This window comes from Salvelinus fontinalis, chromosome 42 (genome assembly GCF_029448725.1).
Source record: "Salvelinus fontinalis isolate EN_2023a chromosome 42, ASM2944872v1, whole genome shotgun sequence".
NCBI classification, from domain to species: domain Eukaryota; kingdom Metazoa; phylum Chordata; class Actinopteri; order Salmoniformes; family Salmonidae; genus Salvelinus; species Salvelinus fontinalis.
Window position 1 is genome coordinate 19755097 of NC_074706.1, and position 20541 is coordinate 19775637.

Sequence of the window (20541 nt, forward strand, 5' to 3'; positions counted from 1 at the left end):
CCTTTGAATTACGGTACTCCTTATTACGTCACACATCAAATCTCCTATGATCAGTATCTTTCAAGCTCAAAGCAGACTTGTTTACAAAGAACAGTGTGTTAGAATAGAATAGAAAATAATAAATAACTTTATTATTACTGTTTACTTCTTCCTGTGAGTTTCCAGCAGGCAGAATTGACACTGTGTTGCTGTCTTTTTACATGTCGGATTGTGAATTGCACATTGTCACAGAAAAGAAGTGTGGAAAATAAATCGCACCACTATCTAACCCTACACATATACAACAATATACCAATACTTTAGCCCTACCAGATCCTACTCCAGGCCAACAGCTGCTGCCACTACCACATCTATTTTCTGGGATTTATGCTCCATCAGTGCAGACAATTAATAACCACAGCAATAAGAGCACTAAATCCTACCTTACTAAAATTCATCCTGGATTGCTCTCTTCAGGCCTACTCACTGGGGGCTCCCAGTCAAATCACTTACCCTTGGGCTATCCTCTATTCTCTTCACTGCCTCCGCATAGGAAACTTTCTGCCCCACTCAAACTCGTCTCTCTCACAGAGCACCTCGTATCCCCAGCTGTATGGGTGCCCCTACCCCATTCATAGACGTTAACTACCGCCAATTAATGATAGAACCGATGTTAGCTCTAAACGTCAACACGTATCGCTTGCGGTACGGTTTTGGAAACATAAGGAATGCAAGTTTCATATCAGCAAAAATAAAACAAGGTTAAAACAACAGGCCTTTATAGGGTTAGGATTAGTGTTCCCACACGTCAATGGCTGCATTCCAAACACTTAAAAGACACACCCTCTCCCCTCAGCTCTCAAATTAAGTGGACACTTCTGATGTCGTATCATAACGTCTGACGAGTTGACACTTGCAGGGAAAGGGGCGGGGGAAGAATTAATCATTTTAAATTGGCCGCTCTTGGCCGGAAATTTGTCACTCGTTCATCCCACCGTTGTGTTTTCAGTCATCATGGTAACTGTTGTGTGTGCCTTATATGCACTACAGTCAATTATGATTTCATATCTTGGCTAGAAGACAATGCATCCGTATACATTGAACGATAGCCACCCTAATACGTTATATCAGGTAAATTGGAAATTACAATGTATAAATGTGATGTCAGGGAAAGTTGTGCACAAATTAACGTTTCCAAAAGCTAACCAAACAACAACATAATTACTGATATGATACGTATTTGAGCCCTCAAGTGCAGTAGTAGCACAATTTCAAACTTATTTACATTATTTTTGACTTACACTTGTATGTTGACTTCTCCATATTAATGTTGGTTTTAAGTTTAGGCTGACTTTTCTTAGCGGATGTACAATCATCGTGAATTGAATTGTGGGGCGTTTCAGGCCCGGAGTGAACATAGTTAGTTGTACACTCGCAAACTCTATCAAAAACGAGGGCTGAGGGGCTTACGTTGCTAACTTCCCTTGCTTGACTAATCATTTGGACCAACGGCAAAGATGGCCGCGGGGATTCCCCAAGGGCATAAGGCGAGAGTAAGTCTTTTATGAGTTTGAAACGCAGCCCATATCTCAATGTTACAGCACATGTTTACGGAAGACAGAAGGACCTCCTGTGCTAATTAGCTATCTAACATGCTCTGAACCCCTGTGTGTAACCGAAGAAGGCTGCCAGAAACTTGTAACTGAATAATACTGTCTTTTGCAAATGCGATAAAGCCAGTTAAAACAGTAAGTGTATAATTTGCATTTGTGAAACTATTTTGATGTGGTATTAAAGTAAAGGGCTTTGTTTCTAGAACCGCATCGCAATTGGGAATAGATTTAGACTTTTTAAGAGTACATCTTGGGCGCCCCCCCCCATAGTTGACACACAGTGTTTTCTCTATCCTAGTCACTAAATTATGTAGACAACGAGTGTTGAATAAAATTATATTTAATCTTACTCTGCCGGTTGTCCACAGGAAAGTATTATTAAATCAACTTCAAAACGCGGGTCTATGTGTGTGGCAATCAATATGTTTTGCTCATGACCGTAGGCACACGCACGCAAACCATGCATACTAACCAAAGTCTTGCAGGTGTTTACATGTTTTTGCAAATGTGATAGAAATGTCTACTTCAGTACCACTCTAACAAGTCAGGTAAATAATACTTTCCTGTGGATATTTTGTCTCGAAGGACCTTGTAGAGGACCATTTCCAGAATGAAACACTGTCTTGTATTTTTAAAATTCTGGTCTCCAGGCATTCTCTATCCCAACTTTAAACTCCCTCTGACTATGCCATCCTGCACATATCTCACATTGTGGGATCACACTGCTGCAACATGTCCGAAACTAGGCCAGGTTCAGAACCTAGGCCCTCACAAAATAACAAATATGACCACACCAGGTAGAAACTCTGTCAAAGCTCAACAAGACAGACAGAGTATTCTCAGTCTTGCCATTGCCACCGGGTCTACGTCTCATCAAACAGCGGGTGTCACAAACAGGAATATTATTTTTTATTTGATCCACCTCTACACTCAATGCTACCCCATTGATCACTCTTTTGAACGGTGCCCTGCTCTGGAGAGCAAAGCACAACAAGGGTCGATCCCTGAGGGGAATGACGCGGAAAATGGCGCTGACGGATAGGGCTGCTGTGCTTCTAGCGCTTAGAAAACATTGCAGTATTTAGTTTTTTATGTGTTATTTCATACATTATTAGCCCAGGAAATGTTTTCTTATTACATACTGCTGGGAAGAACTTTTGGAAATCAGAGCGGCGGTAACTCACCAGCACAATCAGAATTACGACCAGGAATACGACTTTCCCGAAACGGAACCTTTGTTTGTACACCCCAGGGCGATTGAACTGATTCCAGAGGCTGATCCAAAACACCGCCGGCAGAAAAGAGGTGCTCGGAGTGGACTTCTAGTCCAACTCAGGAGGCGCACACACCACCCACCGCTTCCGAGTATGTTACTCGCTAATGTTCAGTCTCTGGATAATAAAGTTGACGAGCTCAGGGCGAGGATTTCCTTCCAGAGAGACATCAGGGATTGTAACATACCCTATTTCACAGAAACAAGGCTCTCTCAGGATATACTGTCTGAGTCCGTAAAGCCAGTTGGGTTCTCAGTTCATCACGCAGACAGGAATAAATATCTCTCTGGGAAGAAGGGTGGGGGTGTATGTTTCATGACTCATGGTGTGATTGTGATAACAAACAGGAACTCAAGTCCTTTGTTCACCAACCTAGAATACCTCAATCAAATGCCAACCGTATTACCTTCCAAGAGAATTCTCTTCGGTTATATTCACAGCCGTGTATATTCCCTCTCAAGCCGATACCACAACGGCAATCAAAGAACTTTACTGGCTTAATGCAAACTGGAAACCACATATCCTCAGGCCGCATTTATTGTAGCTGGAGATTTTAACAAAGCAAATTTTAGAAAAATGTTACTGTTATTGACTGTAGTACTCGCGCTGCTAAAACACTCAACCACTGCTACTCCAACTTCCAGGATCCCTACAAGGCCCTCCCTTCAGAAAATCTGATAAACTCTATTTTGTTCCTCCCTTCCTATAGGCAGAAACTGAAACAGGAAGTCCCCGTGCTAAGGACAATTCAATGCTGAGCTGACCAATTAGAGTCCACGCTTCAAGATTGTTTTGATGAAAATAAAAATGTAAACTCAGTCAACGTATCAGTGAATTCGTCTATGTTGTTCTCGGAGGCTACCCGGAACATATCCTGAGTTTACATTTTTATTTTATTTAACCAGGTAGGCTAGTTGAGAACAAGTTCTCATTTGCAACTGCGACCTGGCCAAGATAAAGCAAAGCAGTTCGACACATACAACAACACAGACTTACACATGGAATAAACAAACATACAATCAATTATACAGTAGAAAAGTCTATATACAGCATGTGCAAATGAGGTAGGATAAGAGAGGTAAAGGCAATAAATAGGCCATGGTGGCGAAGGAATTACAATATAGCAATTAAACACTGGAATGGTAGGATGTGCAGAAGATGAATGTGCAAGTAGAGATACTGGGGTGCAAAGGAGCAAGATAAATAAATACAGTATGGGGATGAGGCAGATTGGATGGGCTATTTACAGATGAGCTATGTACAGGTGCAGTGATCTGTGAGCTGCTCTGACAGCTGGTGTTTAAAGCTAGTGAGGGAGATATGAGTCTCCAGCTTCAGAGATTTTTGCAGTTTGTTCCAGTCATTGGCAGCAGAGAACTGGAAGGAGAGGCGGCCAAAGGAAGAATTGGCTTTGGGGGTGACCAGTGAGATACATCTTCTGGAGCGCGTGCTACGGGTGGGTGCTGCTATGGTGACCAGTGAGCTGAGATTGGGCGGGGCCTTACCTAGCAAAGACTTATAGATGACCTGGAGCCAATGGGTTTGGCGACGAGTATGATACGAGGGCCAGCCAACGAGAGCATACAGGTAGCAGTGGTGGGTAGTATATGGGACTTTGGTGACAAAACGGATGGCACTGTGATAGACTGCATCCAATTTGCTGAGTAGAGTGTTGGAGGCCATTTTGTAAATGACATCGCCAAAGTCGAGGATAGGTAGGATGGTCAGTTTTACGAGGGTATGTTTGGCAGCATGAGTGAGGATGCTTTGTTGCGAAATAGGAAGCTGATTCTCAGGAAGTGTATAGGAGATGTTGGACCCACTGTGACTATTAAAACCTACCCTAACCAGAAACCGTGGATAAATGGCAGCATTCACGTAAAACTGAAAGCGTGAACCATTGCATTTAGCCATGGCAAGGTGACTGGGAATATGGCCAAATACAAAAAAAAAATTATTCCCTCCGTAAGACAATCAAACAGGCAAAACGTCAGTACAGAGACAAAGTGGAGTCACAATTCAACAGCTCAGACACGAGACGTATGTGGCAGGGTCTACAGACAATCACGGACAACAAAAGAAAAAACAGCCACGTCGCGGATCACAGACGTCTTGCATCCTGACAAGCTAAACACCTCGCCCACTTTAAAGATAACACAGTGCCACTGACACGGCCCGCTACCAAGGACTGTGGGCTCTCCTTCGTGGCCAACGTGAGTAAGACATTTAAGCGTGCTAACCCTCGCAAGGCTGCCGGCCCAGACAGCATCCCTAGCCGCGTCCTCAGAGCATGCACAGACCAGCTGGCTGGAGTATTTACGGACATATTCAATCTCTCCCCATCTCAGTCTGCTGTTCCCAAATGCTTCAAAATGTCCACCATTGTTCCTGTACCCAAGAAAGCAAAGGTAACTGAACTAAATTACCATCACTCACTTCTGTCATCATGAAGTGTTTTGGGAGACTAGTCAAGGATCATATCACCTCCACCTTACCTGACACCCTAGACCCACTTCAATTTGCTTTGCGCCCCAATAGATGCACAGATGATGCAATCGCCATCACCCTGCACACTGCCCCATTTCATCTGGACAAGAGGAATACCTATGTAAGAATGCTGTTCATTGACTATAGCTCAGCATTCAACATCATAGTACCCTCCAAGCTCATCATTAAGCTCAAGGCCCTGGGTCTGAACCCCACCCTGTGCAACTGGGTCCTGGACTCCCTACCGGGCCGCCCACCAGGTGGTGAAGGTAGGAAACAACACCACCACTTTGCTGATACTCAACACTGGGGCCCCACAAGGATGCGTGCTCAGCCCCCTCCTGTACTCCCTGTTCACCCATGATTGAGTGGCCATGCACGCCTCCAACTGAATCATCAAGTTTGCAGACGACACAACAGTAGTAGGCCTGATTACCAACAATGGCGAAACAGCCTACAGGGAGGAGGTGAGGGCCCTGGGAGTGTGGTGCAAGGAAAATCACCTCTCAGTCAACTTCAATAAAACAAAGGAGCCGATTGTGAACTTCAGGAAACAGCAGAGAGAGCACCCCCCCCTATCCACATCAACGGGACTGCAGTGGAGAAGGTGGAAAGTTCCTCGTCGTACACATCACTGACAAACTGACAAACTGAAATGGTCCACCCACATAGACAGTGTGGTGAAGAAGGCGCAACAGTCTAAATTGACCATAATTAGTGCTTGTAAAGTTACTGCCATCAGAGGTATTATGACGGTCAAAATTAGAGCTTTCAGGTCTGATATTTAGAATTCAAGAAATAGGTTCTAGAAATGTGTTTTATTCAGTTGCCTGTTTGCCTGTGAGCCAATGCCACAGATGTTAGAAAATTGAGACAAGATATTATGTGTGTAGTAAATCTGAGTAGGTTGATGTGTATAATATTTGATGTGATTTAGTGAGAGTGTGTACAATGTCTGTATAAGATTAAGACTATAATGTGTGATGTCCAAATACATAACCCTGCCAATTTGCATGGTTGTCTATGTGTGTAACATGTAGTGCGTATAGCCTTAATATTGTTAGATTCTGGGTTAAACTTGGAACATTGTTATACTCAGAAGTATAGTATCTAAGGATTGAAAGAGACTGATTTTTACATCAGAAGTTAATGGTCATCTGTAGGAGCCAGATGGCTTTGGAATGTGTTAGGGGAGACGGGTAGAGATCTTTGGATAAGGTGTCAAGGGGGTTGAGGTCAGGTCAGATTCCCTTAAGGGAGAAACAATGGTTTGTTATCCTATCACTTCGTCTTCCTGTCTAACAATAAAATATGTAAGGATTGGTGAGAAGGGGGGAGTGCCTAAATTGGAGTATATATACTTGTGGTGGGGGAAAATGTTTTCGTCTGAATGCAGCTGTATTGACCCTTTGAGCAGAATAAACTTGGTTAAGCTTTCATAAATGTCCATTGAGTTTTTTTACTCTGAGAATTAGAACCTAACAATATTCATGATGATAATTGTAATCCATATTGTATCATAATTACCTTTAACATCATTGAAAAACACATCCCAGCATTTCCATAGCAATTGACGTTTCACATGATTTTGAAAGAGACCTTACATTACTATAGACGGCTTCACTACAGTACAAATGTATCCCGTACAATATGTTATTATTCCCCAATGTCCCTATTCTGATATCTTCCCCTTGCTTGTTGGAAACATGTAGACAAAGACATAGACAGACAAGAAGCATTAAATTATAGAACAGTTCGACAATAGAGGGAGTGGGAGAAAAGAGAAGAGTGAGAGAAGAGAGCGAGATCAAGTATGTATGTATAAGTCCGTATGTGTAAGCGAGCATGTAGTTGAGTACGTGTGTTCATATCCACTTCATAGTGTTCAGATATTTTTACAGTTCCCATACTTTCTTTTTTTCGTAACCTGAAGTCCCTGTAGAATTTAGTACAGCCATGGTGTTATGGAGCTGTCTCGGAATAGCTGTCCATCTATAGTTTGTCCACAATGAGAAAGGCACACTTAGCCATCTCCCTCTGTTGCCTCTGTACAGGATACAGTCTCTTGCGACGTTCGTTTATCTCCCATGGAAATTGGTCAATAAGACTGAATTTGGTCCCTTTAAGCTCCCTTCCCCTGCTTTAGATCAGCTCCTTTTGTTGGTAGTGTTCACATTTTGCGATGATCGGTCGGGGACCCTTGGTCTTGTCACTCTGAGCTCCAAGTCTCTGTACTCGGTGGAAAGACCCCTTGTTTACAGTCTCTAGAGGAAGTTTCAAGGTGGATTGCATGAAGTCTCTGATCACGCCCTCTGGATTATTGGATGCGTCCTTAGGATTCCGAGAAAATATAAAATGTTCACGCATGCTACGACTTTGTATATCTAGTAGCGACTCCCTCATCACTCTGTTTTCCCTAAGTTGACAATCCATGTCGGAATTGTGGATTTTTACCTTGGCTGTGAGTGTATTGTTCTCTCCTAGGAGCATGAGAATTTTACTCTGGCTAAACTCCCCCCTCAGCCCTGCTACTTCCTCACACAACTGTTCCAGTGTTGCATGGATTCCAGACAGAGCACTAGCCTCTAGTGCATGGATTCCAGCCAGAGCACTAGCCTCTAGTGCATGGATTCCAGCCAGAGCACTAGCCTCTACTTAAACGGTAAGTAAATCGTCTGTCTGTAGATTAATGTGTCTTTTTCGGTGGGGGGGGGGTTCTTTTGTGAGATAGCCGGATCTTTCCATGATGGAGTATGTTGTTCCTCCATAGCGTAAAGCTGTTGATACTCGTCGATTTCCCTCAGGATCTCCTTAGTATCCAGGTTGGCTCTTTACTGCAACCAGTTGTTTACAAAAAGTTTTTAACAATGCGTCTTTCCCCCGACAACGACCAGTGTTTTTGTAGTACAGCCACCTAGCACTGTTGTTTGGTTAGCTGTGTTTCCTAGCTGTTAAAAGCTAACTGCGCCTCGGAATCCACGCAAAAACAAGTTTGGTCCATATCTTCCCTACTATATGTCAAGTAGCTGGCAGGTAGCCTAGCAGTTAAGAACCAAAAGTCACTGGTTCAAGTCTCCATGCCGACTAGGTGAGAAATCTGTTGATGAGACCTTGATCAAGGCACTTAACCCTAATTGCTCCTGTAAGTCGCTCTGGTTAAGAGCGTCTTCTAAATGACTAAAATGTAAATAAAAGTAAGTAAACATGAATTAAGGCACTATCATTTCCTCACTATAAAACACAAGTATCAACCTAAAGGACCAGTTTCACTCTTCATCAGTAAAGCATTTTTACAGACACCTTCACACCAAACATCACCATATCATCTACTCTACCTCATCATAATCATTCTTCCCTCATGTCACCTCATCCAGTTCCCTACTGCATCCAAAACCAACAGAATGAACTACAAACTAACTAGTACTACATTACATACACTATTCTCTATACATGGGCTGTGTGCATTTTCTGCTGGTGTATCATGAGGTAGCTCCTCTCTGAGAACATCTTGCAGTGTGTACAGGTGAATGGCCTTTCTCCTGTGTGGACCTTCAAGTGCATCTTCAGCTAGTGCTGGTGGGAGAACCTCTTCTCACACTGGGGGCAGCTGTAGACTTTCTCCCGTGTGGACCTTCTGGTGCCTCTTCAGGTTGCCAGCATGGGCAAAGCGCATGTGACACTGGGTACAGCTGAAGGGCTTCTCTCCATTGTGGACACTCCTATGTCTGATAAGGTTACTCAGGAAGGAGAAGCTCTTGTAACACAGCTTACACTTGAAGGGCCTCTCCTTGGTGTGAATGGTCTGGTGCTCCTTCACATAGTTTGCTTTAGCAAAGCGCTTCCCACACGTTGGGCAGATGTACAGCTTGTCGGCGTCCGTCCTAATGCTCGACCTCCCACGTTGTGACCCAATGACACCTGAGGAGGTAGAAGCAGGAGCCACCACCCTCAGGTGGTTAATCTTTGAACTCCCTCCTTGACCTTTAGCCATTGTCTGGGTGTTGTTGGGATTGTGTTCTGTGTTATAGGCTAGATACCTCTTGTGGTGAACACCCATCCTGACCCTGTCTGTATTGGTGGGGTAACCAGGAGGTAACTGAGGAAGACTAGACCCAGGTTCAGGCCTTCTATGAACCCAGTCACTAGGCATTAGATGTGACCCTGAAGGAGAAGACAGACTTCCTGTTAGACTCCCACCAGGGGGGTCTCCTGTCACTCTCTGTGAAGGCTGAAACCCGGGGTAACCTGCTCTGTTCATCATGGATACTGTGGTGTTTGTATCATAGGAACAGGAGGGTCTATCTCTATCAGCCCCAGGCCCTGCTCCATCCCTACACTGAGACTGTGAAGAGAAGGATCTGGGCTGCAGACTGGATCCCTGACTGGAGCCTCTGTCTCTCGGATGACCACCAGGACTGAGGTTGTTCAGTCCACCTGTCCACTGGTTGTGTTCTGTGTGGTGGTGGAGGAGTCTCTGTCCCTCTTGGTTGGGTCCTGGTTCCGACTCAGGAAGGAAGAGTAACGGCTCCTGATCCACAGTTCTGGTCCTGGGCCAGGGTATGTGATCAGTCGCTTCAGAGGTCCACTCTCTCCCACCAGTAACACTGGATATGAGCAGGTCTTCATGGACTGCAGACTGCAAACAAAGATTGTACAGAAAAGCATATAAGAAACTCTTTGCTGTACATATAGAAACATGACATGATATAATAAAATGTTAAAGACAGTCAAGCCCATCTCTAACACTGTGATTCAAGTACCTAACAATATGGAGCCATTGGAGTTTATTGAGTTTATTATAAAAAATGTCCTTGTGTGTTGATTAATCAATTAAGTATAATGTTGTGGTTCGACTGAAATAAGAGAAACTCAGTCCCTGCAATGATACAAAAATAACCAGGTCAGTCAGCACAGAGTCAATTTTGTATTTAATTTAAACAAAATGATCATACAATCACAAAACATGAAGTTGAGTAATTTTATTGCACAAAACAATACATGTGACAGGTACAATAACTTTTCTCACTATGGTAACAATTGACCTTTTCTGTAAATCTGGTACACTCGATTTAATGTTAAGATACTTTGGAAAAGGTTCAACATTTACATTTCATACAGCTTCACTACTTCTTGTCAAGTAAACATGAATTAAGGCACCATCCTTATCTCACTTTCAAACACCAGTATCAACCTAAAAAGGGACAAAGTTGTCACTCTTCATCAGTGAAGAGTATACAGTTGAAGTCGGAAGTTTACATACACTTAGGTTGGAGTCATGAAAACTTGTTTTTCAACCACTCCACAAATTTCTTGTTAACTATAGTTTTGGCAAGTCGGTTAGGACATCTACTTTGTGCATGATACAAGTAATTTTTCTTTAGAAGTTTCTGACAGGCTAATTGACATAATTTGAGTCAATTGGAGGTGTAACTGTGGATGTATTTCAAGGACTACCTTCAAACTCAGTGCCTCTTTGCTTGACATCATGGGAAAATCAAAATAAATCAGCCAAGACCTCCACAACCACAAGTCTAGTTCATCCTTGGGAGCAATTTCCAAACGCCTGAAGGTACCACGTTCATCTGTACAAACAATAGTACGCAAGTATAAACACCATGGGACCACGCAGCCGTCAAACCGCTCAGGAAGGAGACGTGTTCTGTCTCCTAGAGATGAACGTACTTTGGTGCGAAAAGTGCAAATCAATCGCAGAACAACAGCAAAGGACCTTGTGAAGATGCTGGAGGAAACCGGTACAAAAGTATCCATATAGACAGTAAAACGAGTCCTATATCGACATAACCTGAAAGGCCGCTGAGCAAGGAAGAAGCCACTGCTCCAAAACCACCATAAAAAAGCCAGACTACGGTCTGCAACTGCACATGGGGACAAAGATTGTACTTTTTGGAGAAATGTCCTCTGGTCTGATGAAACAAAAATAGAACTGTTTGGCCATAATGACCATCATTACATTTGGAGGAAAAAGGGGGAGGCTTGCAAGCCGAAGAACACCATCCCAACCGTGAAGCACAGGGGTGGCAGAATCATGTTGTGGGGGTGCTTTGCTGCAGGAGGGACTGGTGCACTTCACAAAATAGATGGAATTATGTGGAAGGAAAATTATGTGGATATATTGAAGCAACATCTCAAGACATCAGTCAGGAAGTTAAAGCTTGGTCGCAAATGGGTCTTCCAAATGGACAATGACCCCATGCATACTTCCAAAGTTGTGGAAAAATGGCTTAAGGACAGCAAAGTCAAGGTATTGGAGTGGCCATCACAAAGCCCTGACCACAATCCCATAGAAAATGTGTGGGCAGAACTGAAAAAGCGTGTGCGAGCAAGGAGGCCTACAAATCTGACTCAGTTACAGCAGCTCTGTCAGGAGGAATGGGCCACAATTCACCCAACTTATTGTGGAAAGCTTGTGGAAGGCTACCCGAAACGTTTGACCCAAGTTAAACACAATGCTACCAAATACTAATTGAGTGTATGTAAACTTCTGACCCACTGGGAATGTGATGAAAGAAATAACATCTGAAATAAATCATTCTCTCTACTATTATTCTGACATTTTACTTTCTTAAAATAAAGTGGTGATCCTAACTGACCTAAGACAGGGAATTTTTACTAAGATTAAATGTCAGGAATTGTGAAAAAACTGAGTTTAAATTTATTTGGCTAAGGTGTATGTAAACTTCCGACTTCAACTGTACATCTAAAACCAACAGAATTAACTAAAAGCGAACTAATATTAAATGTCACTATACTCTACACATGGGCCGTGTGCATTTTCTGCTGACAAAACCAGAGGTAGCTCCTTTCTGAGAACCTCATCCTGCAGTGCGTACAGGTGAATGGCCTCTCTCCTGTGTGGACCTTCAGATGCCTCTTCAAGTGGTGCTGGTAAGAGAACCTCTTCTCACACAGGTGGCAGCCAAATTATTTCTCCCCCGTGTGCATCCTCTGGTGGATCTCCACCTGTTTGGGGAAACTGAAGGCTTTCCCACAGAATGAACACGGGAAGCGCTTCTCTTTGCCACCGGATCTACTGATAGCGTCTCTACTACTGTCATTTGTCAATGGTCTTGTGTAGCCATTTAGTATGGAGGCACTGGCACTGTTTGATGTCTGGTTAAACAGAGTGTGAGGAGGACGAAGGCCAGGGAGTGTCTGTGTTGTAGCTGGGTCCATGTTCCAGTTGCTAGATCCTATAGAAGGCAGGCTGAAGGCAGCACCTGTTAGGGGGTTAACCTGAGGCGAAATCAGTCTCTCTGAATCACAACTATAGGAGCATGAAACAGCATCGCTAGCCGAGTCTGTCTGTTCTCTCCAGCCGTATATGGACACGTCCCCGCAGACCAAATCTACACCTCGCCCAAGGTCTCAGCCTGTCTTGTCTTGTCGACTAAGTTTGGATGTTGTTTTGTGTTCGACTGTCTGTTTCTGGTTGTGGTTAACAGTGTTGTTCCACAGCCCAGAGTTGAGGACGCTGTCCCATCCACTGACCTTCACTATGTCATCTCTGGTCCTGGCCTGATCAGTGATGTTGTCCCCTGGGCCCTTGGCTGCACCCGTCTGAGTCTGGGTATCCATGATGGCTGCCCAGTCTCCTCTGTTAGCCTCCAGCCAACCACCTGTAGGAAGAGGGTTTACAAAGCATGACAGAGAGAACTCTACGTATGGAGTTTCTTTACCTGGTCAATCACCTGGTAAAGTTAAGACATTATGTGTTTTCGTATGTAAACATAAGTTATATTGATTTCATTTTATGAATGAAGAAAACACTATAGCCAGGTGCATCACTATTCCCATTTAAGATATATTACTGTATGTAGGCTATATGTATTTCTCTCTGACCTTGCTCCCCCATCTTTAGTCCACTCAGCAGATCAATGCTCTCTGGTCCGTCCTCTATCGTCTCCTCTTTGACCAGCAGCAGATCAGGCTTCCCATCCTCCATGTCTACTGACTGTAAGAGATACAGAGTGAGAGGATGTTGGATCAAGAAATCTGATATGAGCACCCTGCTATGGAACATCTTCTGATTGAGCAATGAAGGATTGCTATGAGTACTATGCAAAAGTGTTAGTTGATTTGATTACTTGACACACTAATGGTTCCCGAGGGGCGTAGCAGTCTAAGGCACTAAGATGCAGTGCTAGAGGCGTCACTACAGACCCTGGTTCGATCCCAGGCTGTATCACAACTGGCCGTGATCAGGAGTCCCATAGGGCGGCGCACAATTGCCCCAGCATCGTCCGGGTTAGGGGAGGGTTTGGCTGGGGTAGGCTGTCATTGTAAAATAAGAATTTGCTCTTAACTAACTTCCCTAGTTAAATAAAGGTTCAATAAAAAATAAATAAAAATGGTTAGATAATTTAAAGGCATGGTCCCACACTTAAGACAAAATTAATCAATAGCTGGGCCCGTATCACAAAAGAATCTCAGAGTAGGAATGCTGATCTAGGATCTTTATATATAATCTTATTCATTATGATCTAAAAGGCTAAACTGATCCTAGATCAGTATTCCTACTCTGAGAGACTTTGTGGATACAGGCACTGACCTAATAGCATTCAGACAGTAGTTCATAGTGGGCTCACCTCAGTGAAACTGTGTGTGGTCCTGTGCTGCTCAGCTGGTTCCTCTGTGGGTTCAGGAGGAGGTGTAGTCTGGTTGTCCTCCATGACCATGGTCTCCTCAGGGTTCCCCAGATCCTCCTCACACCCCTCCTCCTTTACCAGCAGCACCTCTGGACCCTCCTCCTCCTGGAAGAGTCAGGTGATACAGATTACACAGACATACACACCTCAGGTACACACGTACACACATAAACACTTTCAACATGGGGTGTTTACCCATCCCCACTACATTTGAGTGCTTTACTGTAGTTAAAGAATGACTTGTTGTTAAACCCATCATGTTGGACATAAATATGTTGTGGGTAAAAATAAGTCAGCTATGATAAGTCAAAAGTCATCATCAGACAAACCTGACTAAACTATAATGACGTGTACAGTAGGTGTTTGTTAGTGTGTGGGTATGTGTAGGTATATTTAGTAAGTGTATATTGGTTATAAAGCACTGGTGGGTGTATGCAGAATAGGGTGAGATCAGATGTGATGTATACTAAAGAGAGTCTCAATGAAAGTCTTAGAATAAAAAGTCCCATGTTGTGTTTATTAAACAGAAACAAGTTTTAAATACACCATATGAAAACCACACACACAAGTCAACAACAAATCTGCATGTACTTGATGAACTGTATTCATTTTCTCATTAAAAGTGTATCAGGAATTTTTTCAAATAAAAAAACACGAATATATCTTGATTAGATAAGTATTCAACCCGAGTCAAAACATGTTAGAATCACCTTTGGCAACGATTACAGCTGTGAGTCTTTCTGGGTATGTCCCTGAGAGCTTTGCACACCTGTATTGTACAATATTTGCACATTATTCTTAAAACATGCTCTTCATGCTCTGTCAAATTGGTTGTTGATCATTAGACAGACAGACATTTTCAAGTCTTACCATAGATTTTCAAGCAGATTGAAGTCAAAACTGTAACTAGGCCACTCAGGAACATTCAATGTCGTCTTGGTATGCAACGCCAGCGTATATTTGGCCTTGTGTTTAAGGTTATTGTCCTGCTGCAAGGTGAATTAATTTCCCAGTGTCTGTTGGAAAGCAGACTGACCCAGGTTTTCCTCTAGGATTTTACCTGTGCTTAGCTCTATTCTGTTTCTTTTTATGATAAAAAACTCAGAGTCCTTGCCGATGACAAGCACACCCATAACATGATGCAGTCACCACCATGCTTGAAAATATGTAGTGTGGTACTCAGTTATGGGTTGTTTTGGATTTGCCCCAAACATAACGCTTTGTATTCAGGACAAAGTTAATTTCTTAGCCACATTTCTTGCAGTTTTACTTTAGTGCCTATTTGCAAACAGGATGCATGTTTAGGAATATTTGTATGTACAGGCTTCCTTCTTTTCACTCTGTCAATTAGGTTAGTATTGTGTAGTAACTACAATCCTTTTCATCCATCCTCAGTTTTCTCCTATCACAGCCATTAAACTCGGTAACTGTTTCAAAGTCACCATTGGCCTCATGGTAAAGTCACTGAGTGGTTTCTTTCCTCTCTGGCAACTGAGTTAGGACGGATGCCTGTATATTTTTAGTGACTGTGTGTATTGATACACCATCCAAAGTGTAATTAATAACTTCCTCATGCTCAAAGGGATATTCAATGCCTGCTTTTATTTTTATTTTACCCATTTACCAATATGTGCCATTCTTTGTGAGGCATTGGAAAACCTTCCTGGTCTTTGTGGTTGAATCTGTTTGAAATTCACTGCTCGACTGAGGGACCTGACAATTATCTGTATGTGTGACAGAGACGAGGTAGTCATTCAAAAATCATGTTAAACACTATGCAACTTATGTGACACATTTTTACTCCTGAACTTATTTAGGCTATCCATAACAAAGGGGTTGAATACTTATTGACTCAAGACATTTCAGCTTTTCATTTTTTATTCATTTGTAAAAATTTCTTAAAACATAATTCCACTTTCACATTATGGGGTATTGTGTGTAGGCCAGTAACACAACAAAATGTGGAAAAAGTAAAGTGGTGTGAATACTTTCTGAAGGCACTGTAATTATATGTGTATCACACAATACCTGACTGCATTATTCTACCCAGGAATATTCAACACTGAAATCTGTTATTCTGACAACAATGAAAATTAACCTTTGTCTTTAAAAGGAAGACACGTTATGTGGTTGCCACGAGCAGAACCACAGATATTGTGATGAGCATGATGGTCTCACACAGTCACAAAGAGTATCTGCACATGTACACGGGTTCGCTTCACGCCGCTACAAGGTGGTAGCTGCAGGACCAAAACATCAGAGAAGTTTAGCCTTGTGCATCAACGCTCTTAGTTGTTGCAGAAATTGACCAACTACCGCTGTTTACTTTGTGCATCTAAGTCATGTTGCTGAGTCTATCTTTATTGTAGGGTTTGATCTAAACAAACTTTCTATGTTATAGAGTGGAATGATTTTTCTGCTGGTGTATCCGGAGGTAGCTCCTCTCTGAGAACCTCTTCCCGCAGTGCGTACAGATGAACGGCCTCTCTCCCGTGTGAACCTTCATGTGCGTCTTCAGCAGGTGTTGGCGGGAGAACCTCTTCTCACACTGGGGGCAGCTGTAGGGTTTCTCCCCTGTGTGGACCCTTTGGTGCCTCTTCAGGCTGCCAGACTGGGCGAAGCGCATGTGACACTGGGGGCAGCTGTAAGGTTTCTCTCCTGTGTGGACTCTCTGGTGGATCTCCACATTCTGGGAGCAGCTGAAGCCTTTGTTACAGAACATGCAAAGGAACCGTTTCTCTTTACTATTGCCTGATGTTGCTTCCCCAAGGGCCTTGGCCCTTTGGTCCTTTGAGTTCAATACCTGATCAAAAGGGACACGGCCGTGTAAATCGGAAGGCCCCATCGACGTGGACACTGGGTCGCGATCCCTGAATGCGTGTGAAGGGGAGTGGGTCTCAACATTTGGATTTGTCTCTAAGCTTTCCCTATAATCTAAGAAATCTCTGCCTTGTGAGTGTCTGTTTCCTAGGGAACTATCTGCATTCCATGTGGGAGGAATGACGCCCTCTACTTTCACAGCCACCTCATCTACCACTATAACCTCCCCTTTCTCATCAAGGCACCCTTCAGAGTATACACTACTACTGTACTGGTTCCAGCCCCCTCTAGACAGATCAGTCTGTGTCTCTAAACCCAAGGGCATGTTGCCAGGGTCCATCTCCGTAGCGTAAGAACAAGACGGATCATCACCACCAGTGTCTATCGCGTCATCATCACCATCCCCACGGCAATGAACCATTCTCTGGTGAAATACCGGTAAGTAGTTAGAACCGGGAGCAGGAGGACAGCCCAGCCTCCCCCGCCCAAGTCTCTCTGGGTCTGATCTGTGGTCAGAACCTGTGTGTAAGAGTCTGTGTGTTACAGTTAAAGTCTTGGTGTCGGTCTCTGACTTGAGGACGGCGTTCTGCGTTCCACTGACCTCCGTGATGCTGCGTCGGGTCCTGGGCTGCGCTGGGACGGTGGTGGGGTCCTCTGTGCTTACAGGGGGCGCTCCAGCCTGGATGTCTCTGCTGTGCCGTGGGTCCTCCTCTCCTTCAGCCATCTCCTGCTTGACCCCAGGACCCGCAGCCTCTGCGTCTGCAGACTGATACAAGAAGAGAGGAGGTTATTACCGGTACATGGGTTGAATTGGATAACAATTTCATAGGGAAGTCTCACAAGCTTCCCTATGGCAGATAAATAAGGATGTACATGTAAGCTAGTGAATAGCTAAGGGGAACCTTTCTGAAATATACTGACCACATTTGACGTACTGTTACACTAACCTCTATCACAATAACGTGCTGAGTTGAGGTTCCACTCCCCTCATCAACAGTGATTGGTTGGTCATCTCTCCATGTATTGTGTCCTGCTGGCTTCACAAAGCTCCTGTGGCCTCCAGTGAGATGTCCTTCACCTGAGAGAGTGATTGGGGGAAAAGAGGTGGTTAGTTTAGGCACTGTCAATGCTCAACAATATATTGTACACTATTGATACTGTCTAGAATTGGCAAGGATGTAAGGCTAACACTTTTCATAACTTTTTGATATGCTTTGTATTGATCAATATATTGTTACTTGCATCACATTGTTTTAATTGAGGAAATAAAAGGAAATGCAGCACATCAGGAATCTGGTTAGAATATGATACAGTGTCTTTGCACAAGATAGTTAAGTAATCAGGGGAATTATTGCATACAATCTAAAAAGTGACCAAGACCCAATTCTAGGTAACACATGCAGAAGGGAACAGGGAAGAGGCAGTGAGCTATATATGAATGGCGACAGGCTGTGTCATGAACAACATTAGCATGAGCAACAATAGTGGAATGGTTCGCCTTCAAACTGAAAGTCACCCCTTGATGCAAAAGGATAAAAATTGTGGAATCATGCCACAATTGGACTAGATCATTCAAAACAAGGTTGGAATGTTATATAAACTAAATTGTCTTTTGTTGAATTTAACGCAACAAAAACTAAATATGTTAAATCGCACTGTGGATGTAGACTTCATAATTGCATTGAAGGCATACTTATATGCACTGTACAGCCTTATCCCATTTCATGGACCCAAGATCCATAGGTATCAGCCTACTCAGTGACAACCACAGATTACAATTCTGAAAAGTTTACACAAATATTAGCGGCGTAGCTCTTATGGTGTTACTTTAACTGTGGGAAATCACATCACTATTCAGTCTATTGTATTGAACATGCATTTTGCAATGTACATCCTTATACCTATGATCTTGGGAAGGACTAGGCTGTATGAGGTGATTTCCCACAGTTAAAGTTCCACAATGCTAATATTTGTTTAAACTATTCACAATTGTGTTCTGTGGGTGTCACTGAGTAGGCTAATACCCCATTTTATGGACCCAAGATCCATAAGTAAGGATGTACATTGCAATGTGAATGTTAAATACGCACAATATTTATTTAACCTTTATTTAACTAGGCAAGTCAGTTAAGAAGAAATTCTTATTTACAATGACGGCCTACCCCGGCCAAACTCTAACCCGGATGACGCTGGGCCAATTGTGCGCCACCTTATGGGATAGGCTGAAAGGTGAGGTGATTTCCCACAGTTCCACAATAAGAACTACGACGCAAATATTTCTACAAACTCTTCAGAATTGTAATCTGTGGGTGTCACTGAGTAGGCTGATACCTCATTTCATAGACCCAAGGTCCATGGGTAAGGCTGTATGTACACTGCAATATAATAATGCCCCAATTTAATTCTGTAGTCTATACATCCACAGTACAATTTCAACAGACTTGCACTTTTGTCAAATTAACTAATTAGTCTGTTGAATTTATATAAACAACATTACAACCTGGTTTAGCATTATCTATTGTGGCATCATTCCACTATTTTTATCCGTTTGAATCATTTTCAATGGGTTACTTTTATTTTGAATGCCGATTCCACTATTGTTGTGCACGCTGATGTTGTTCACAACACACTTATGCAAACTGTACCTCTTGACATTTCTCTGTTTCGGTCGATGATCTTGACACTGCTGGGGCGACTGGTGAGGATGCGCTCTCGCATTGTCCTCTCTGCGCGCTCCCGTGATACCTTCAGTTCCTGTAGCTGTAGTTTCCTTCGCAATCCCCTGTTTTCTTTCTGGCTTTGAGTTATTTCCAAACGTAACACTGCATAGTCGTCGTCTACGAGTTTACAGATCTCTGCTACAGCTGCATTCGCTAGCACCTCCATGATGGAGGCTATTTGAGTGTGAAAAACCATACAGTTAGCCATTGTTCGCTAGCGCTACCTAGATAACATCTATCAACCAAGTCCAGTCTCCAGCGCGTATTAAACACTACACGCTCTAAGTATGTGGTACTGTGCAGTTAAATGAGTAATCTATTGAGTTCCAGGGTGTTAATAAACGTCAAAATAACAATGAAAACGCTAAAATGGAAATTGTTCTTAGTCACTGTTCACTTTCTGTTTACTTCTTCTTCGTGTGAGTTTATGGTAGATTGGACGCTGTGTTGGTTATTGTTGCCTTTCACAGGTCGGAGTGTGAATTGCACATTTTGTCACAAAAATAATGGAAATGGAGAAAATAAATTGCACCACCATCTAACCCACAAAATGTATACAGCACTATACCCCTTTTTTATTTTTTATTTTTTTACATCTCGCACTATTTTTTATTATTTATTTACATTTTTGAATTTCAATAACTCTTTCTACTGACTTCAAACAAGGTTCAGAATGTACACGCAGTGGGCCTACACATTGCACACCCTTTAGTTTGTCCATTTTCATCTCACAAGTTTTTACATAAATTTGTCAAACTTTCACATTTCAATAGCTCCTTGGTCATGTGACCTACTGACTTCAAACAAGGTTCAGAATGTCCACTGACTACCCTTATATAGTCAGTGGACTACAGTTATTCCATCGTTCTGGATCTAATACATATTAGCATTTTACATACATTCATAAGTGTCATATTTTTTTTTACATACTGTGAAAAACTCTTGGCTGTGGGCTCTGTCACTTTCAGACATGCACAGAGCA

The 20541-nt window shown here is 42.9% G+C and overlaps 1 protein-coding gene across 2 annotated transcripts; it reads right to left on the reverse strand.

The window, feature by feature from the left end:
• Positions 1–3464: 3464 nt before the first annotated feature.
• On the reverse strand, positions 3465–20000 carry LOC129841429 (uncharacterized). Of its 2 annotated transcripts, XM_055909691.1 has the most exons (8): positions 19485–20000; positions 17787–17917; positions 17441–17605; positions 13960–14124; positions 13535–13645; positions 13214–13325; positions 12863–12990; positions 3465–9989 (listed from the first exon to the last, which is right to left on the reverse strand). In XM_055909691.1, the coding sequence occupies exons 1-8, from the start codon at positions 19765–19767 to the stop codon at positions 8946–8948; spliced, it is 2139 nt and encodes a 712-aa protein (XP_055765666.1). In that variant the 5' UTR covers positions 19768–20000; the 3' UTR covers positions 3465–8945. The 2 variants fall into 2 exon arrangements, with proteins under 2 accessions (XP_055765666.1, XP_055765667.1); XM_055909692.1 differs by lacking the exon at positions 13535–13645.
• Between the last annotated feature and the right edge of the window lie 541 nt (positions 20001–20541).

Excerpts from the sequence above, each read along its gene's own strand:
- LOC129841429 (XM_055909691.1), bottom strand. The coding sequence starts at position 19,767 with ATGGCTAACTGTATGGTTTTTCACACTCAAATAGCCTCCATCATGGAG. Across the intron at positions 17,918-19,484 it reads AAACAGAGAAATGTCAAGAG|GTGAAGGACATCTCACTGGA; the intron begins GTACAGTTTGCA and ends TCACTCTCTCAG. Across the intron at positions 13,326-13,534 it reads CAGCCTGGGATCGAACCAGG|TCAGTAGACATGGAGGATGG; the intron begins GTCTGTAGTGAC and ends TATCTCTTACAG.